The following is a 21,408-nucleotide window of genomic DNA, read 5'->3' as shown; positions in this document are numbered from 1 at the left end:
AAGATATGGCGTAAATATTTATATTGGTGCGAATCCAAGAGTTACTCATGGAGTAAGGTTAGGATTCCTAGGATATTGGCTTTTCTACAAGAGGGTTTAGAAAAGGGTTTATCCGCTAGTTCGCTAAAGGGACAGATTTCAGCTCTGTCTATTCTTTTACACAAACGTCTGGCAGAGAATCCAGACGTCCAGGCCTTTTGTCAGGCTTTGGCTAGAATTAAGCCTGTGTTTAAAGCTGTTGCTCCTCCGTGGAGCTTAAACTTGGTTCTTAAAGTTCTTCAGGATGTTCCGTTTGAACCCCTTCATTCCATTGATATTAAGCTTTTATCTTGGAAAGTTTTGTTTTTAATGGCTATTTCCTCGGCTCGAAGAGTCTCTGAGTTATCTGCCTTACATTGTGATTCTCCTTATCTGATCTTTCATTCAGACAAGGTAGTACTGCGTACTAAACCTGGGTTTTTGCCTAAGGTTGTTTCTAACAGGAATATCAATCAAGAGATTGTTGTTCCATCATTATGTCCTAATCCTTCTTCAAAGAAGGAACGTCTTTTGCATAATCTAGACGTGGTCCGTGCTCTGAAGTTCTACTTACAGGCAACTAAAGATTTTAGACAAACTTCTTCTCTGTTTGTCGTTTACTCTGGACAGAGGAGAGGTCAAAAGGCTTCGGCTACCTCTCTCTCTTTTTGGCTTCGTAGCATAATACGTTTAGCCTATGAGACTGCTGGACAGCAGCCTCCTGAAAGAATTACAGCTCATTCCACTAGAGCTGTGGCTTCCACCTGGGCCTATAAGAATGAGGCCTCTGTTGAACAGATTTGCAAGGCTGCAACTTGGTCTTCACTTCATACTTTTTCCAAATTTTACAAATTTGACACTTTTGCTTCTTCGGAGGCTGGTTTTGGGAGAAAGGTTCTACAGGCAGTGGTTCCTTCTGTTTAATGTTCCTGCCTTGTCCCTCCCATCATCCGTGTACTTAGCTTTGGTATGGGTATCCCATAAGTAATGGATGACCCGTGGACTGAACACACTTAACAAGAGAAAACATAATTTATGCTTACCTGATAAATTTATTTCTCTTGTAGTGTGTTCAGTCCACGGCCCGCCCTGTCTTTTTAAGGCAGGTTCTAAATTTTAAAATTATAACTCCAGTCACCACTGCACCTTATAGTTTCTCCTTTCTCGTCTTGTTTCGGTCGAATGACTGGATATGACATGTGAGGGGAGGAGCTATATAGCAGCTCTGCTTGGGTGATCCTCTTGCAACTTCCTGTTGGGAAGGAGAATATATCCCATAAGTAATGGATGACCCGTGAACACACTACAAGAGAAATAAATTTATCAGGTAAGCATAAATTATGTTTTTTAGATAAAAACTTTCAATTTAATGTCTATTAATATGCATTTTAAAGGGGTATGATACCCAAATTATTTCTCTCATGATTTAGCTAAAATGCAAGTCTGTCAATTGAACTGAAATTAGGGGGAAGTCAGCAGAAGATTAGATACAAGTTAATTACGGAGGTAAAACGTGTATTCTTATAATTGTGTTGGTTATGCAAAACAGGGGAATGGGTAATAAAGGTATTATCTTTATTTTGAAACAACAAAAATTCTGGTGTTGACTGTCCCTTTAATACTTTATTAAAATAGCTTATAATAATATTGGTGTATAATGCCCCTTTAATGGCCCTTTAAGAAGGAAACATGTTGCCACAGTATAAGCCATCAGTAGATGGTGCTGTGCTACCAGTGGGACAGATCACTGGATTTATGCATTAGACACAAGTGCCCCTTTAATCTTTTGGCAGCTAGGGCCTACATTAACAGCACCTGCTAGCTGTGCCTGAGGATCAACATCATTTTCTACACTAATGCTGTTTTTTTGTTTTGTTTAGTTTTGTATTACGTGTGACCAGCTGCATACAATGTTATACAGATGCCACCTGTCTTGCTCACGATTATCCTCCTTATTTACAGTGCTAATGTCAATGAAACCGATAATTTTCTGTGGACTCCCCTGCACCATGCTTGCCATGCTGGCCAAGAAGACATTGTAGATCTACTGGTAAAAAGTGGCGCTAAAATAGACGCTGTTGGCATAAATGGATCAACCCCATTAATGAGAGCAGTAGAAAGCTGCAGCTTAACTTGTGTTCAGTATTTAGTAAATGCCGGAGCCAAAGTACAAATTGAAAACAAAAAAGGTGAGTTAAATGACTGTGGTATGATTAAAGTTTTATTGTAATACACGCGCTCAGAAGTGTTTGTGTGTTTGTATGTGCCATAAACGTGTTTGTGTGTGTGGGCCAGAAATGTGTGTGTATGTGTCAGTGGTGTGTGTTTGTGTGTATTGCTATGTGGCTCAGAAGTGTACTTATTTATATATCCCTGCCCAGGGATAGCTTCAACTATTTGCTCATGAAGAGTATTTTGAGTGTAAAACCTTTCAAACAGGTATAAAAATACCAAATGACATTCAGAAATTAAATAAGTTTAGTATTAGAAAAACTATTTTTTTTGTAGATGCACAATTAATGATTTTATTTATTTGTTTTACTCTTCAGCTGTCTATGTTATGATAAATTATATGTTTATAAAATAAATCTTGTAAACTTAGTTTATACAAAGATACATGTGTCATACATTGTTCTTTTTCTTTTGTTCTGTGACAGACAAATATCATGTTGTGTAGTTTATAATGTAATACAAAAGCATTTTAGGATAATATTGTGTATATTGCATTTGAAAACCTGTGTTTTATTTGAATAGGACAGAATGTATTAGATATCGCCAAAGCTTATGCAGACTACAGACTTATAGATCTTCTTGAAGCCAAACTTAATAGTTTGCCAAAAACTGACAAGAAAGGCAAGCAGAAAGCAAAGAAGAAAGGGAAAGCCAAAACTGTGCCGAAACCCAAGCCAACGGAGGCAGCTGAAACAATCCACGTAAAAGAAGAGGTATGTTGTTTTAGTAATGTATCACTATGTGAATAGCAAAATAAAAGAGCTTTTATTTTCATTTATTTGTAGAGCGCCAATAAATTCTGCAGTGCTCAGGGTGGATCACAATGTATTATTATCGGCATGTGATTGGCTGCAGATGAGCCCTTTTCTCTTGTAAGGTGTATCCAGTCCACGGATCATCCATTACTTGTGGGATATTCTCATTCCCAACAGGAAGTTGCAAGAGGACACCCACAGCAGAGCTGTAATATAGCTCCTCCCCTAACTGTCATAGCCAGTCATTCTCTTGCAACTCTCAACAAGCTAGGATGTTGTAGGAGAGAGTGGTTAAATATAGCTAGTTTATTTTCTTCAATCAAAAGTTTGTTATTTTTAAATAGTACCGGAGTTGTGCTATTTTATCTCAGGCAGTAAATAGAAGAAGAATCTGCCTGAGGTTTCTATGATCTTAGCAGGTTGTAACTAAGATCCATTGCTATTCTCACATATGTCTGAGGGGATTACACAGATGAGGTAACTTCAGCGAGAGAATGGCGTGCAGTTTATTCTGCTATCAGGTATGTGCAGTTATAATTTTTTCTAGAGATGGAAAACACTAGAAAATGCTGCTGATACCGGATTAATGTAAGTTAAGCCTGAATACAGTGATTTAATAACGACTGGTATCATGCTTACTCCCAGGGGTAATACCCTTATGATATTGCAATATAAACGTTTGCTGGCATGTTTAATCATTTTTATATATGCATTGGTGATAAAACTTTATTGGGGCCTAGTTTTTTCCACATGGCTGGCTTAAATTTTGACTAGAAACAGTTTTACTGAGGCTTTCCACTGTTATAGTATAAAAGTTACAGTTGGTGCAGTTAAAATTACAAACTGTGACATCCAGCTTCCCTCAGGAGTCCCCTGTATGCTATAGGACATATCTAAAGGGCTCAAAGGCTTTCCAAAGTCGTTTATTGGGGAAGGTAGGACCACAGCTTGCTGTGGCAGTTGGTTGTGATCCGTTTTTTGAACTAAGGGGTTAATCATCCATTTGCAAGTGGATGCAATGCTCTGCTAGCCTATTACATACACTGTAAAAATTTCGTTTGATTTACTGCATTTTTTCACTGTTTTTCAAATTCTGACAAAATTTGTTTCTCTTAAAGGCACAGTACCGTTTTTTATATTTGCTTGTTAACTTGATTTAAAGTGTTTTCCAAGCTTGCTAGTCTCATTGCTAGTCTGTATAAACATGTCTGACATAGAAGAAACTCCTTGTTCATTATGTTTAAAAGCCATGGTGGAACCCCCTCTTAGAATGTGTACCAAATTTACTGATTTCATTTTATGCAATAAAGATCATATTCTGTTTTTAAAAAAATTATCACCAGAGGAATCTGACGAGGGGAAAGTTATGCCGACTAACTCTCCCCACGTGTCAGACCCTTTGACTCCCGCCCAAGGGACTCACGCTCAAATGGCGCCAAGTACATCTAGGGCGCCCATAGCGTTTACTTTACAAGACATGGCGGCAGTCATGGATAATACACTGTCAGCGGTATTAGCCAGACTACCTGAACTTAGAGGTTAGCGAGATAGCTCTGGGGTGAGACAAAATGCAGAGCATACTGACGCTTTAAGAACCATGTCTGATACTGCCTCACAATATGCAGAAGCTGAGGAAGGAGAGCTTCAGTCAGTGGGTGATGTTAATGACTCAGGAAAGATACCTGATTCTAATATTTCTACATTTAAATTTAAGCTTGAACAGCTCCGCGTGTTACTTAGGGAGGTTTTAGCTGCTCTGAATGACTGTGATACCATTGCAGTGCCAGAGAAATTTTGTAGACTGAATAAATGCTTTGCAGTGCCGGTGTGTACTGATGTTTTTCCAATACCTAAAAGGTTTACAGAAATTATTAATAAGGAATGGGATAGACCAGGTGTGCCGTTCTCTTCCCCTCCTATTTTTAGAAAAATGTTTTCCAATAGACGCCACCACACGGGACTTATGGCAGACAGTCCCTAAGGTGGAGGGAGCAGTTTCTACTCTAGCAAAGCGTACTACTATCCCTGTCGAGGACAGTTGTGCTTTTTTAGAGCCAATGGATAAAAAATTAGAAGGTTACCTTAAGAAAATATTTATTCAACAAGGTTTTATCCTACAGCCCATTGCATGCATTGCCCCTGTCACTGCTGCTGCGGCGTACTGGTTTGAGTCTCTGGAAGAGGCTTTACAGGTAGAGACTCCATTGGATGACATACTTGGCAAACTTAGAGCACTTAAGCTAGCCAATTATTTTATTTCTGATGCCATTGTTCATTTGAATAAACTAACGGCTAAGAATTCTGGTTTTGCTATACAGGCGCGCAGAGCGCTATGGCTTAAATCATGGTCAGCTGACGTGACTTTAAAATCTAAGCTACTTAACATTCCCTTCAAGGGGCAGACCCTATTCGGGCCTGGTTTGAAGGAGATTATTGCTGATATCACGGGAGAAAAGGTTGTGCCCTTCCTCAGGACAGGTCCAAATCTAGGGCCAAACAGTCTAATTTTCGTGCCTTTCGAAACTTCAAGGCAGGTGCGGCATCAACTTCCTCTAATAATAAACAAGAGGGAACTTTTGCTCAATCAAAGACGGTCTGGAGACCAAACCAGACCTAGAAAAAAGGTAAGCAGGTCAAAAAGCCTGTTGCTGCCTCTAAGACAGCATGAAGGAACGACCCCCTATCCGGTAACGGATCTAGTAGGGGGCAGACTTTCACTCTTCGCCCAGGCGTGGGCAAGAGATGTTCAGGATCCCTGGGCATTGGAAATTATATCCCAGGGATATCTTCTGGACTTCAAAGCTTCCCCCCCAAAAGGGAGATTTCACCTTTCGCAATTATCTGCAAACCAGATAAAGAGTGAGGCATTCTTACACTGTGTACGAGACCTCCTAGTTATGGGAGTGATCCATCCAGTTCCAAAGGAGGAACAGGAACAGGGTTTTTACTCAAATCTGTTTGTGGTTCCCAAAAAAGAGGGAACCTTCAGACCGATTTTGGATCTAAAGATCTTAAACAAATTCCTCAAAGTTCCGTCGTTCAAGATGGAAACTATTCGTACCATCCTACCACTGATCCAGGAGGGTCAATATATGACTACAGTGGATCTAAAGGATGTTTATCTTCACATTCCGATACACAAAGATCATCATCGGTTTCTCAGGTTTGCCTTTCAAGACAGGCATTACCAGTTGTAGCTCTTCCCTTTGGATTAGCTAAAGCCCCAAGAATCTTTACAAAGGTTCTAGGGTCGCTTTTGGCGGTCCTAAGGCCGCGGGGCATAGCAGTAGCCCCTTATTTAGACGACATCCTGATACAGGCGTCAAACTTCCAAATTGCCAAGTCTCATACGGACGTAGTACTGGCATTTCTGAGGTCGCATGGGTGGAAAGTGAACGAGGAAAAGTGTTCTCTATCCCCACTCACAAGAGTTTCCTTTCTAGGGACTCTGATAGATTCTGTAGAAATGAAAATTTACCTTGACGGAGTCTAGGTTATCAAAGCTTCTAAATTCCTGTCGGGTTCTTCATTCCATTCCGCGCCCTTTGGTGGCTCGGCTTAATGGTAGCGGCAATGGACATAGTGCCGTTTGCACGCTTACATCTCAGACCGCTGCAACTATGCAGGCTCAGTCAGTGGAGCGGGGATTACACAGATTTGGCTCCTCAACTGAATCTGGACCAAGAGACCAGGGATCCTCTTCCCTGGTGGCTATCTCGGGTCCATCTGTCCAAAGGTATGACCTTCGCAGGCCAGATTGGACTATTGTAACAACAAATGCCAGCCTTCTAGGTTGGGGTGCAGTCTGGATCTCCCTGAATGCTCAGGGATCGTGGACTCAGGAGGAGTCTCTCCTTCCAATAAATATTCTGGAACTAAGAGCGATATTCAAGGCTCTTCAGGTTTGGCCTCAGTTAGCAACTCAGATTTCAGATAGTACATCAGATTTCAGTCGGTCAACATCACGACTGTAGCTTACATCAACCATCGAGGGGGAACAAGAAGTTCCCTAGAGATGTTAGAAGTTTCAAAAATAATTCACTGGGCAGAGATTCACTCTTGCCACCTATCAGCTATCCATATCCCAGGTGTAGAGCACTGGGAGGCGGATTTTCTAAGTCGTCAGACTTTTCATCCGGGAGAGTGGAAACTCCATCCGGAGGTATTTGCACATTTGATTCTCCGTTGGGGCAAACCAGAACTGGATCTCATGGCGTCTTGCCAGAACGCCAAGCTTCCGTGTTACGGATCCAGGTCCAGGGATCCCAAGGCGACACTGATAGATACTCTAGCAGCGCCCTGGTCTTTCAAACTGGCTTATGTGTTTCCACCGTTTCCTCTGCTCCCTCGACTGATTGCCAAGATCAAGCAGGAGAGAGCATCAGTGATTCTGATAGCACCTGCGTGGACACGCAGGACCTGGTATGCAGATCTAGTGGACATGTCATCCTTTCCACCATGGTCTCTGCCTCTGAGACAGGACCTTCTACTTCAGGGTCCTTTCAACCATCCAAATCTAATTTCTCTGAGGCTGACTGCCTGGAGATTGAATGCTTGAATTTATCAAAGCGTGGCTTCTCCGAGTCAGTTATTGATACCTTAATACAGGCACGAAAGCCTGTCACCAGGAAAATTTACCATAAGGTATGGCGTAGATATCTTTATTGGTGTGAATCCAAGGGTTACTCATGGAGTAAGGTCAGGATTCCTAGGATTTTATCTTTTCTCCAAGAAGGTTTGGAAAAAGGATTGTCAGCTAGTTTCTTAAAGGGACAGATTTTTGCTCTGTCTATTCTTTTGCACTAGCGTCTGGCAGATGTTCCAGACGTTCAGGCATTTTGTCAGGCTTTAGTTTGAATCAAGCCTGTGTTTAAACCTGTTGCTCCACCATGGAGCTTAAACTTGGTTCTTAAGGTTCTTCAAGGAGTTCCGTTTGAACCTCTTCATTCCATAGATATCAAACTTTTATCTTGGTAGCTATTTCCTCGGCTCGTAGAGTCTCTGAGCTATCTGCCTTACAATGTGATTCTCCTTATCTGATTTTTCATACGGATAAGGTAGTCCTGCGTACCAAACCTGGGTTCTTACCTAAGGTGGTATCTAACAAGAATATCAATCAAGAAATTGTGGTTCCATCCTTGTGTTACACAATCTGGACGTGGTCTGTGCTTTAAAGTTTTACTTACAAGCTACTAAAGATTTTCGTCAAACATCTGCTTTGTTTGTTGTCTACTCTGGACAGAGGAGAGGTCAAAAGGCTTTGGCAACCTCTTTTTCTTTTTGGCTAAGAAGCTTAATCCGCTTAGCCTATGAGACTGCTGGACAGCAGCCTCCTGAAAGGATTACAGCTCATTCCACTAGAGCTGTGGCTTCCACTTGGGCCTTTAAAAATGAGGCTTCTGTTGAACAGATTTGCAAGGCGGCGACTTGGTCTTCGCTTCATACTTTTTCAAAATTTTACAAATTTGATACTTTTGCTTCTTGGGAGGCTATATTTGGGAGAAAGGTTTTACAGGCAGTGGTTCCTTCCATTTAAGTTCCTGCCTTGTCCCTCCCTTTATCCGTGTACTTTAGCTGTGGTATTGGTATCCCACAAGTAATGGATGATCCGTGGACTGGATACACCTTACAAGAGAAAACACAATTTATGCTTACCTGATAAATTTATTTCTCTTGTGGTGTATCCAGTCCACGGCCCGCCCTGTCATTTTAAGGCAGGTAATTTTTAAATTTAAACTACAGTAACCACTACACCCTATGGTTCCTCCTTTCTCGGCTTGTTTTCGGTCGAATGACTGGCTATGGCAGTTAGGGGAGGAGCTATATTACAGCTCTGCTGTGGGTGTCCTCTTGCAACTTCCTGTTGGGAATGAGAATATCCCACAAGTAATGGATGATCCGTGGACTGGATACACCACAAGAGAAATACATTTATCAGGTAAGCATAAATTGTGTTTTTTTCATTATTGGTTTGGAAAAAAATAATCCTATATGTGTCAGTCTTGTTTGGATGATCACAATCAAAACTCTCGATACTTAAAGGGCCCTTATAGTCAAATAATAACATGCTCTAATGCGTTATAGCATGTCATTTTAAGACTATTGATTCTAGACTACTGTGTGTTTAACGCTTGCAAAGGGGCTAAACACACAGTAGAAACACCGATTGTTACACAACACTGCTGGTCCTGAGTGAAAAATGCAGCTGATCCAATCATCAGCAAAATTCGGACGACTCAGATGTGGAAATAGCAGTACTGATTGGATCGGCAGCGTTGTCTGCTCGGGACCAGCAGTGTTCTTCAGTCCTCGAACAGTATTTCTACTGTGTGTTTAACCCATTTGCGAAGGTTAAACACACAGTAGTGTAGTGTCGATAGTCTTAAAATTACATGCTATAACAACACATTTACAAGGTCATTTTTCACTAATGGTTTTCCACAACTAAAATGACTTGATAAACCCCCAGAATGCACTTTTTTATATTATTACCAAGTACTCCAAAAAGTTTGTAAAGGTAACTGTTTTTTCCATATGGATAAAACAATCTGAGAGTCCCATCATCATATTGGATGATGTTAAGAAGCCATGTCACCAAACGCATACAAATGCTACCTTCTTAGTCAATTAAAGTTAAAAATGTACTAATAAGCACTCTTACACAAATAAAAATTATCCATATCAATAACCCAACAAACACACGTCTAGAATGCAACTATACAATATCCACTATATAATGTCACACATCACTACACATTATTAAACATGAATCAACATATTGGCCCTTTAATCTGTGATCTAAAAACCCTCAAAATCACCATTTTGTTTGTCCTGCACTTTAAAACCTTCACCGCTGGGAATATCAGAAGTAAAACAATGAAATATGGACTCTTGACCCAAGAAAAAATCGTTCTCAATGCCTGCTCTCTATATACCGTTATACTCCAAAAACAGTTGCAAATTGTAGAAACAAGGTAAAAAAAGAAGGGGGGGGGGGGGGTGAGAGCCGCACTAACAGCTGGGAAAGTGAACTACATTTAAATTAGATAGTACTGAAAAAAAGTGTGTTTCACACTGTTGATATAATAGTGGATAGATATACTAGCAATTTGGATAAAAAATATATAAATACTAAAGAAAGGCAATTAATATGTTCAATAAGTAGAAATCACAATTGATTTTTAAATAAATACATATAAAAAGCCTCTATGGTGCATGTAAAATAGTTGTGGCCACAACATAGAAAAAAAATTGAAACAATTTGATACAAAAGATGGTCTCAATGTAAAATTGATAAATTCGATAATAGGTCAAATCAAATCTTCCCCATAAATGTTCCAAACAGGTAATGCTAACAGAGGAACAGTAGAAGAGTAATCTCTGTCCTATATAGAAAGTCAAGTAGATTGCGGAGTAAGCTGTTCATTCGCTATTGTATAACAATTCAGCAGAGTTATATCAGAAGTGTGGTGCGTATCTGCAGTTAGCGATCTTCTAATTAGCAAAAAGCAATGGCAAAGCCATGTAGGCCTGCTATTTCTGAAGAAAGAGGCTCCCAGAGAGGCTCCCAGAGAAGCTTTTATAACCATTTGTGTAATGGCGGCACAAGCAGTATATGCATCATTTCAAATAGAGCATATTATTTTTAAAAAGTTTCCAATTTACTTCTATTATCAAATTTATTTTGTTCCTATGATATTCTGTGTTGAAGAGATACCTAGGTAGGCATCTGGAGCACAACATGGCAGGAAATAGTGCTGCCACCTAGTGTTCTAGCAAATGGATAACATTCTTGCAAACCGGCTGCCATATAGTGCTTCAGAAATGGGCCAGCTCCTAAGCATACATCTCTGGTTTTCAACAAAAGATACCAAGAGAACTAAGAAAAATTGATAATAGAAGTAAGAATTGTGACTTTCTACCTCGATAACAAGAACTTAAAACAGTGTTTTGTGGGTCCTGAGTGGCACTTCTACTGTGTGTTTAGCTCAATTTGTGGGGGCTAAACACACAATAGAGCAGGGTCGATAGTTGGAATATTACATGCTCTAATGGATTAGTACATCTCATTTTTCAACTATTATGGCCCGTTAACAAATGCATACAGTTTTTCATTAGGTTTTCGGTTGGAAACAAATTGGAGTTTGAGGCCTTTTATAAGCAGATGTTACCTGGAATTCTGAACATTTAAAGTTGACAATTTCAGCTAAGTGAAATTTGATTTTGGTTGCCAGTATCAGAAAGATTGTGACCTAAGCCTTAGCGCTGCAGAATCTATTGGCGCTTTACAAATAACCGATAATAATAATAATAAGCCTTAGTTTATAGTTTATAGGCTTTCCAAGAGTGGGTGATAATATGCTAAATTCTTCTCATATGTCTAGTAGATGATCGTGCATATACTGTACAAAATCTATGTGGTCCAAATGTATCGGATTTGACAAAATGATTTCCACTCTTTATGCTAATCTTTTGGTTATAATTTTGTAAACCACATTCAAAATGGATATTGAGCAGTTTGTTTTCATTAATAATTGGTCTTTACTTGCCTTAGGTATAAGAATTACTTTTGCCTGTTTAAACAATTGTGATAGTTTTACTAAATCAATATAATTAACTTTTTATATAGTTTTCTAATACTGGTACAAATTGTTCTCCTCGGAGCATATAAAATGTTATTGGAAAGCTGTCTGGACATGTAGCCTTATTATTAGTAAGAGAGAATTTACAATTCTGACAATCTTTACAAGTGTTCAGAAAGTATTCAGCCCGCTTCATTTTTATCACATTTTATTATGTTACAGCCTTTTGTTCACATCAATCTACACTCCATACTCCATAATGACAAAGCAGAAAACTGTTTTTTGATAACTTTGTAAATGTGTTAAAAAGAAAAAAACTGACATATCACATTGACGTAAGTGTTCAGACCCTTTGCTATGACACTTGAAATTTATCTCAGGTGCATCCTGTTTCTCTGGATCATCTTTGTTTTTACACTTTTGAGTAAAGTCCACCTGTGGCAAATTCAATTGATTGGAAATGATTTAGAAAGAAACACCCCTGTCTATATAAGGTTTCACAGCTGAAAATGCATATCAGAGCAAAAATCAATGAGGTCAAAGGAATTGCAGAGCTCAATGACAGGATTTTGTTGAGGCACAGATCAGGGGAAGGCTATAATTGATCGTTCTTAAGAGCACAATGGCCTCCAATATTCTTAAATGGAAGAATTTTGGAACAACTAGGACTCTTCCTAGAGCTGGCAGCCCGGCCAAACTGTGCAATCGTGGCAAAAGGGCCTTGGTAAGAGAGGTGACCAAGAAAACAATGGTCACTCTGGTTAGGCTCCAGAATCATGTGTGAAGATGGGAGACACTTGCAGAAGGACAACCATCGCTTCACCACTCCACTAATCTGGTCTTTATGGCAGAGTGGCCAGGCAAAAGCCCCTACTCAGTGCAAGACACATGAAAACATAGAGCTTGACAGCGCTGGTTCCCTCATGTCCTACGCATGTGCAGTACTCCTAGCCAGCTCACTTGTGCAGGTGAAGAGTGAATGCGTGCTCCTGCTGTGTATATGGGCGGTCTGTTTGATTTTGATTGACCGCACTCAGAGAAAAAAATCAACGGCTTTGTGGGCGGCCAGGGAAGCCAAGCAATGGTAAATTTTTAATAAACATTTAAAACGCTTCCATAGCGCATCTGCTCTGCATTGTTAGATAGATCTATTGTGTAAGGACAATAGTTTATTTTATTTTAAATTAATTTGTAACGTTTACTGTCCCTTTAACTTGAGAACAATATGGTATTAAACAAATGTGTTTAACCTCATTCTTTCTAGTGATATTATTTGTAACGTTTTGTAATTAAATGTACCTGCTTTATTGCCATAGCTGTAATACTTACCTTGCAATTAATTTAATTATTTGATGATTGTTAAAGTAAACATATATCTCTTTGCTTTTTTGTATTTTAATAATATTTATATTAGGCTCTGATAGATTAGAAAGGTAATTCCTAAAGGCAGACAAAATGTTGTTACTGTTAAGTTTTTTAACCTACTCAAATAAAAAATGAGTTGTTTACAGTTACTTAAAAAAAGTCTGGTGTAGTTAAATGATCTCAATTTTTAATACTAAATTCTTCTAAATTCTTTACATATTGCTTAACATTTATCAAACCCAGAAAGAACCTCAGACATGTAAAGTTATCTATTGTAAGTTCTCTTGCTAGTCCTACTGCAAATTGTGAATTCAAATTGAGCCAAAAAAAGAAATGTCTAAAAAATAATGCAAATGTTATGGTTCAATAAAATTAAAATAAAATGTAACTTTTATTATTGTATTTATAAAAAGGACAGGACAATTAAATAAAATCAAGCATCATGCTATAGTTACAAACACTACACTACGTGGGTATTAATCTTTAAAATATTTTTAGTGATTAATATGGTTTGATTGTACACAATTGTGAGATAAAAGATTATCAAGTGAGAAAAAGAGAGAGGTAAATAAATCATAGATATATGCTATAACTTGGTAGGCAAAAGTGTATACAATCTATTGGATCCAAGACTTGCAACATGAAATACTTCAATATAATAATATTATTGCCCCTCTCCCTTTAGCCCATTTCCTGTATTCAGAGTTCCCACGGCGTAAAAAAATAAATAATTTCTATCAAAAAATAAAATAATATGGTTTACATAACTACATAACTAAGGAACCCACTTTAGTGAGTAAAACAAAATAAATGAGAAATGTTTCATGTTTTCCTGTATTTTAAGCTTCTTAAGACCCTCCCTTAGCCAATTAGGTAGAGGAAAAGCTGAAATTTGAATGTCATTGGATTCACACAAAAAAACAAAACAAAAAACAAGCTGCAAATTGTGTAGGGGTCCGGGGAATGTCAAAATTGTTTATTTCTGCATAACCCTTTCATGCCTGGGGCAAGTGTTTAACAACACAGAATAACATACGGCATTCAATGCCGTCCTAAAGGCGCTAAAGTCCAACACTGTTACGACGGCATGGAACGTCCTAAGGGCGTTAAGCGGTTAAAATGTATAGCCATGTCCAAAATAAATACTTATTAGACAAAAAAATTTTACTTCTAAATACATTTAATTAGAACATAAAATCTGTATATTTTATTGTAACAGTTTTTCTTAAAATTTGTTTATACAACTTATGTTTTCCAGTAATGTAGAGAGGGTTTTTTTTAAATATTTTTCTTATCCAATAATTTTATTTTTAATTTTTTTTTCCTCTGCAGGTTTTAGAAGACAAAGAGAAAAGGGAGAAAAAGAGCAGTGTTGTGCACCTAAGCAATATTACTGTGGGAACTACAAAAAAGTTTGACATAACATTTGTTCCTAAATCGGTAAGAATATAGAACGAGGGGGTTTACTAGGTATCTGTGTTATAAGATGAATACAATTGTTGCATGCACCAAACTTACCATTATATGTGGTCTAAATACGAATATCAAGATATACAAATAAAAAGTGACGAAATTAATGTGTTAATAATAATGAGTTGATAATAATGTGTGAATGTATTACTGTGGTATACAACAATACAAAAATCAATATACACAAGAAATAAACAAAAAACAACAAACCACGTTTTTTTTTTTTAAATCAATCACTTATCCAAATGTGATGTGATACAAAGTCCCAATCCAATCAAAGGGTTAAACCCCTTTTTCACCGATGCAAGTGGCAGTCTGCTTCTTCCAAGCCTTGCTGGTCAGCCAAGTCGGATCATCTAGAAGATATCAAAAAGAAGAAGGCGCCACCATAGTGCACCATCAGTAGCTCAATCACGCAAATGTGCAGATAACGTTATACTTACAAAGTATCAAGCACTTGAGAAGTGCTACAAAAGCCTCCTGGACTCTTAGAAGTCATCCAGATAACTCTCCCTTTGTTTGCTGCAAACCACCAACTCGTCTGGAAACTGTGACCGCGGGTCTTTGTAAGCAGCCTTAGGAATCAAATACAATGTTCTGCAAAGGGATGGCAAAAAATATGGCTCTACTTGCAAAAGCCCAACTTAAAGTTAAAAATCCACACAGTGGGAATGAACAAATGAAAAGGTTGCGGATAAAAGTCTGTTGATAAAAATCTTTTGATAAAAAACCAACCAAGCTATCCCGGCCGCAGGCAGCTGGTTCAGTCTTATAGTATGACAGACACAATATATTATAAAGGTCACATTCTAATATACTGGTAACTCAAAGAAAAAATATTTATATGGTAGTTGACTAAAGAAAGGGTTTATTGTAGCCTTACTCACAGGATTGTGCCATTGTATTTTCTTGACTTGAATTACTAGTAGATTAGAGAACCAATCATATTAGGGGAAACTTAGCAGCAGTCTATAGGAATATATGGTCTCGGCAGGGAGCTAAACTGCGAAACAGCATGTATGTTTAGGGTGTAAGAAAAAAATGCTGAATATTCAATTAAAAACAGATGGATAGCTACTCATAAAAAATCTCAGGTTTATCAATCATCATAGAGATCTAGTTGGAAACCCTTAGATAGCGATGTTCATATCAAAGTCTGCACAGTACTAGTTTTAGAGTGGCTATAATCAGTTGTCCCCAAAGTGCAAGTTGTATAAGACATAAAGAGGCCCATTTATCAAGCTCCGGATGGAGCTTGAGGGCTCGTGTTTCTGGCGAGTCTTCAGACTCGCCAGAAACAGCAGTTATGATGCAGCGGTCTAAAGACCGCTGCCCCATAACCTGTCCGCCTGCTCTGAGCAGGCGGACAGAGATCGTCGGAATTCAACCTGATCGAGTACGATTGGGTTGATTGACACCCCCTGCTGGCGGCCGATTGGTGCTGAATACGTAGAGCGTATTGCTCTCCACATTCAGCGAGGTATGTCGGACCTGATCCGCACTGTCGGATCATACCTTTGATAAATATCCCCCAAAGTCTCAGATCAGAAGATCTTCATGAATATGTTTAAGCAAAGGGTAACAAATATAGACATACAGCTACATATAATATATAAAGAACTTGTGCTATATAAAGAGAAAGCTCGTACAAAATACTGTCTTGTAAACACATACTGGTGACGTTTATACTGTCCAGCACCAATGCTTATTTACTAGTTCGGGACTATTTAGCAGATCATCCCACTCCAGATTTTATAGACTCAACAGTCTGTAATGTCTGATTTTGCCAACGGGAATACAGGAGTAGAGGCTGTCTGAATATGTTGACTAGATACTTGAGTACAGTATGCCTTGGTATTATAGAGGGGGCTTTGTCCATGATCTCTGTGCATAACAGATCTTTAGCTCTCTGGTGGTGCGCAATGGCATCGTAGCCCATGTCATCGTCGTCTCGAGAGACTTTCTCAGACATAGTAGGGACCTCCATGTCGCATTCTTGGCTCCAGATCCTGGTCCTAAAGGCACAATCCCCATTTGGATCAGGTGTCTTCAGGGACCTCGACATCTCAGCCGCTGCCAAGCAGATCAGCTCCGGGTCACTCCGGGTGCACCATCAAAACAGAGCTTGGCTGAAGAACTGGCTCCCAGGTGAGATTATTCAGGGAATGAAATGCCGCCCTTAGCGTTTCTTCAAAGATAGATTGGTAAGTGTCTATTAGGTCACACAAGTCCATTAAAGCGGAGTTGCCAATCTCCATTATGGGCTCTTACAGCGAGCATGCAGCAACTGGGCAATGCGTAGATAAATATTTTTAAACACTGCTGTTCGCTTGACAAGCATATAAGTTTCTCTATACTTCATTACCCAGATGACTGAGGGGGGCTGTATCCTGGAGCCTCAGCCACATGGTTCTCTATCAAAAGGAATATCCAAGGCCCAAATAGCTGTTTATGTGTTGTGTTCTTGAGATACTTAGATCAGGCTTGTAGTCAGTTTATCCGCTTCTGTACTTCCATGGGAGTATATATAATATTTCCGCCCCAACACAGTTTTTTTTTCTTTCCAGATTAAGACAAAGCATACGATTTTAAAGAACTTTCAGACTTACTTCTAATATAAAATGTATTTAATTATGTTATCTAATATACCTTGTTCACTTAATATTCTTTGTTGAAGGTCCAACAATGCACTACTCCCCTTAGCTGAACTTATTGCAAGAGCCAATGATGAGGCATATATGTGAAGCCTCCACTAAGCAACTAACTTTCAGTAGTGCTTTGCTGCTCTTGAGCCTACCTAGATATGCTTTGCAACAATTTATACCAAGAAAACAAAGAAAATTAGATAATTCAAGTAAATTTGAAAGTTGTTTAACCCCTTAAAGGGGCACAAAACCCAAAGTTTTTCTTTTCTGGTTCAGATCGAGCATATTATTTTAAACGACTTTCCAATTTACTTATTTTCTCTTATTTGCTTTGTTCTCTTGGTATCCTTTGATAAAATTGTTTGTTATAAATGTAAACAAAACTTAGAATTTGAGCTATATGTTCACCTACACTTATTATGTATCAGTTTTTTTAGAGGACAAATAGGGATTTCTTTTGACTATAAATATGTATATATGAACTATAATTTAATATTAATAAAATCTAAGTAAGCGTGGGATTGCCCATTTTCAAGGAAATTTCACACATTGATTTCTGGGCCTATGTTGCCTTTAAGACAGTATGGCAGCCCAGGAATGAAAATTACTCCCATCATGGCATTCCATTTGCAAAATTAGACAACCCAGGGTATTCAAAAAGGGGTATTTCCAGTCTTTTTTGTTGCCACTTAGTCACAAAACCTGGCCAAATTTAGTGGTCATATTTTTATTTGCGTTTTTCACACAAACACTGTACTTTCACTGTTTATATCATCATCCTTATATGTTTTACTAATATAAAACACTAATATTTGTGTTCAGCACCATTACTAGAAGTCTTACTTATGGGCGCTATTATATATATGATGCTGTTACAATGTCACTATTAGATAAAGCAAAGGTGTCACTCTCTGAATCCTGCGTGAAAATGCCGTAAGCTTCTTCTACGATATAGTATGATGCCATGATGCAAAAGGGGAGTTTCTTTTTTAAAAAAAAATGTTCTATTCCTTCCTAACACTGATAGGTAGTGTTAGGATTTTAGGAAGGAGTAGAAAAAAGATTTTTTTTTAAAAGAAACTCCCCTTTTGCATCATGGCATCATACTATACCGTAGAAGAAGCTTACGCCATTTTCACGCAGGATTCGGAGAGTGACACCTTTGCTTTATCTGATAGATAGATCAACCCACCCACCAATTCCCACTTCCAATCCCAATTCCCACTTCCACCCAACAAAATTAACCCTACACATCACCCAAAAAATCTAAAGAACACTGAATGGGTTAAAAAGCAAAAAAAGGTTGGTCAGTAAGAACCCTCTGATCAGACTGATTCTAGACAAAGGGCGGTGATCAGAAATGGCATGAAAGGGTTAAAAACTTAAAAACTAACAAAAAAGGTCAAATTGTAACTAAAAAATAATAATAATAATTCACTCCCCAAAAGTACTGAATCATACTATTGTGCTGATCAGACTGATCACAGCAATAACATAGTGATGAGCACTGAAAGGATTCATTTTTTTCTCTTTTTTTAAAAAAAAAATATGAAAACTCTATACTGTGGGATACTATGTAGCATTTTATCTATCTTCGTCTTTCGCCTCAGATCACACTGAGGCAAGAGAGGACGCACAGAGAGTGCTAACAGCCAATTACTGCACTCATTGTCTGTCACATTCTATCAGTGACTCATGGTCACTGTATTTAAGCTCTGATTGGATCCTGGGGGACTGCCTGAGTTGCCAGACAAGTCCTCCAGTTGGATCCAGCACTCATTTTGTCACAGAGGGGGGAGCAAGGCACCGCACAAGTTAGGAGGTTCCATGCTGTCCTAATAGGGTTAAAGCCCAGTGCTTTTAGGATAGCATGGAACATCCTAATGGCATCTTTGACCATTCGTGTGTGTATGCTTTAATGGAATTTTTGTATGACCAATAAAAATTATAATTGCTGTTATTTGTAACGAGGTTGATAAAGGTCTTGATTTTATTTGTTTAAATAATTTGACACACAAAGAGCAATGTTGTTCCACATGAAGGAGAGTTAAAGCCTTCCTCAGTTAACTTGCTGGTCCTATGTAAGATTTACACTCTGATATAGATTCACTGAATTTCTATCCAGGCTTATCAGTTCTTATGTTACTCTATTAATCTCAAGCACTATAGAAAGATGTGTGAGCTTTTATAAATAGGCTCCGCATAATAACCTAGGAACTGCAGAGTGTAGCTCTGTTGTGTTGCTATAGAATGACATATCAGCCAAGTCTGAACATTTTTACAAACAAATTTAGATCCTTTTTACTGCAATTGTTTTTCAAAAGCCAATCTCTATCCACCATTTGCCTTATTTGGAGGAGCAAATCCAGGCTTTAGTCTGCAGACAACAAGGCTACTGTCATATAGTTAGTATAAAATATATTTTTTGCAATTGTTTTCTGATAAACCCAATTAGGGACAGATATTTTGATGAGTTATCCTTGAGAAGTCAGCAGGGTGCATTTAAAGTTCTGAGAATTAGAGAATCCTCAATATTCAGAGCTAAATTACATGAAAATAGGGCAAAATAAATAATAAAACTATACTTCATAGTTGTTTCATTACACATAACTAAACATTTTGAATAAAAATCTCAAGGTGTTTACTGTCCCTTTAATCCTGTTTGTGACAGCTTTTTTTTTATCTTCCAGGCCTGGATCCAGGAACCGAACACAGCAGATATAATAAGGAAGAGACAACTGCAGCGTGAACGGTTTACCTATGAAGTGGACTTTGAAAACTTTAAGATGCCTTTTAGCAAGAACTTATTGGAGAAGACTTTGACGTTGGAAAGCCCTAATCCTTTTTGTATTTGAACAGGGAAATAAAAAAGTAAAAAGATTGAAAATTTGTATGGGGGCGCCCTTGTGTCACCATCAGTATTAAATACCTCTAAATGTGGTTATTCTAATATATATCAATAGAATGATAGGAGTATTTACTGGTATTAGATCCTATTCTGTGGTTACTAGTGTGTGGTACACACATTCAATAATAAACAGGGAGATTATTCAAATCACACACTATAAAATATAAGATGAAGTAATAAATCAGATATTATGCACATATGTATAGGAAAAATAGTTGTTAATAATAATAAATGTTTATGAGTGGACTCGCTATAGAACAGTATCTTCAAATTGTGGAGAAATTAAATCTGGGCTGGTCGAGGCAGCTGACTGTTAAGGATCACGGCCAAGATCCAAGATCAGAATTCTGCAAACAACACAAAAAGACAGAAGTGCCACATGGCCCAATATTGTATGGAACAGAATTTTTGATAGGTGTTAATGATTACACTCACATATGGTCAGACACCCCTAGTGGTGTGGATGAGGCAGTCTGGGATCAGTATCAGTCACCCAGAAGACTGGACTATAGAATGTATCCGGATCTCTGCAGAGGATCATATAGAGAAACACAAAGGAGCCTATATGACCTAGTATTGTTGAGACAAGCGATGGAAGGTGTAAAGATAAATATACACTCACATTTAGTGGAGCACCTCCCTTAGTACTGTAGAGGCAAGCTGGGATCAATAAAGTCACCCAGTAGACTTATCCCACAGGGGTCAGGAACTTCCAGTGTCCAATCTCAGGTTGATGCTGTTTAGAATAAAAACACAGAGTATGGCAGCAAGTGGTAAGTTTAAATAAAACTTACTTTATTAAAATAAGTATAATAAAATTGCAACCTGTTTCTCGGCCCACCAGTGGCTGTTTCATCAGGCATAATAAACAAAAACACTTGCTATATACCATAATAACAGAGTTGATTAATAAGCAACACCTGAAGTGGGTGTTATCCTTATGCAACCAATTAGTAAGTAACATCCAATCATAAATAAACACAGTACTATGACATCATTAACTGAACTGAGTAAATAATAATACAAGAAACAAAGTTATGTTTACATTGTGGTGCAAATATAATATTTATATTGCAGTACAAATACATCCTTTTTATCTAAAGCAGTGTGGAATATCAAAGGGTTTCTGTAACAATCACATTTAGAAACATATGTGTCATATTTAGCAAGACAAAGTAAATAACACTAATGAATATCTGCAGGTGGAAATAGATAAAGTCATCGTTGTACTGTATTCTTGAACATACAAATGGTGATAAAAAATATGTATAAATATCTGTATACCATGATACTAATCGATGCCCAAAGGACCTGAATTCCTTGTATCTTTGTTTATATCCCATGATTCTAAACCAAAAGAGGAGCCCATGTAGTACATTTTTATGTTTCTGTTAAAAAACGACAGAGTGTATCAGACTGAACGGACTTACTTT

At 38.1% G+C, this 21,408-nt stretch overlaps 1 protein-coding gene across 1 annotated transcript in view; it reads left to right on the top strand.

Moving 5' to 3' along the window:
* The window catches only part of ANKEF1 (ankyrin repeat and EF-hand domain containing 1), a 72,675-nt gene extending 52,454 nt beyond the window's left edge, over positions 1 to 20,221 (top strand). Inside the window, exons 7-10 of the mRNA XM_053709331.1 lie at positions 1,981 to 2,207; positions 2,773 to 2,963; positions 14,285 to 14,392; positions 19,758 to 20,221. Coding sequence (XP_053565306.1) covers positions 1,981 to 2,207; positions 2,773 to 2,963; positions 14,285 to 14,392; positions 19,758 to 19,922 — 691 coding nt within the window. The 3' untranslated portion in view covers positions 19,923 to 20,221. The remainder of the gene's footprint in view (positions 1 to 1,980; positions 2,208 to 2,772; positions 2,964 to 14,284; positions 14,393 to 19,757) is intronic.
* The last annotated feature ends 1,187 nt before the right edge of the window (positions 20,222 to 21,408 follow it).

The sequence above is a fragment of the Bombina bombina genome, chromosome 4 (assembly GCF_027579735.1).
Source record: "Bombina bombina isolate aBomBom1 chromosome 4, aBomBom1.pri, whole genome shotgun sequence".
NCBI lineage: Eukaryota > Metazoa > Chordata > Amphibia > Anura > Bombinatoridae > Bombina > Bombina bombina.
This window is presented reverse-complemented; position numbering and strand designations above follow the sequence as displayed.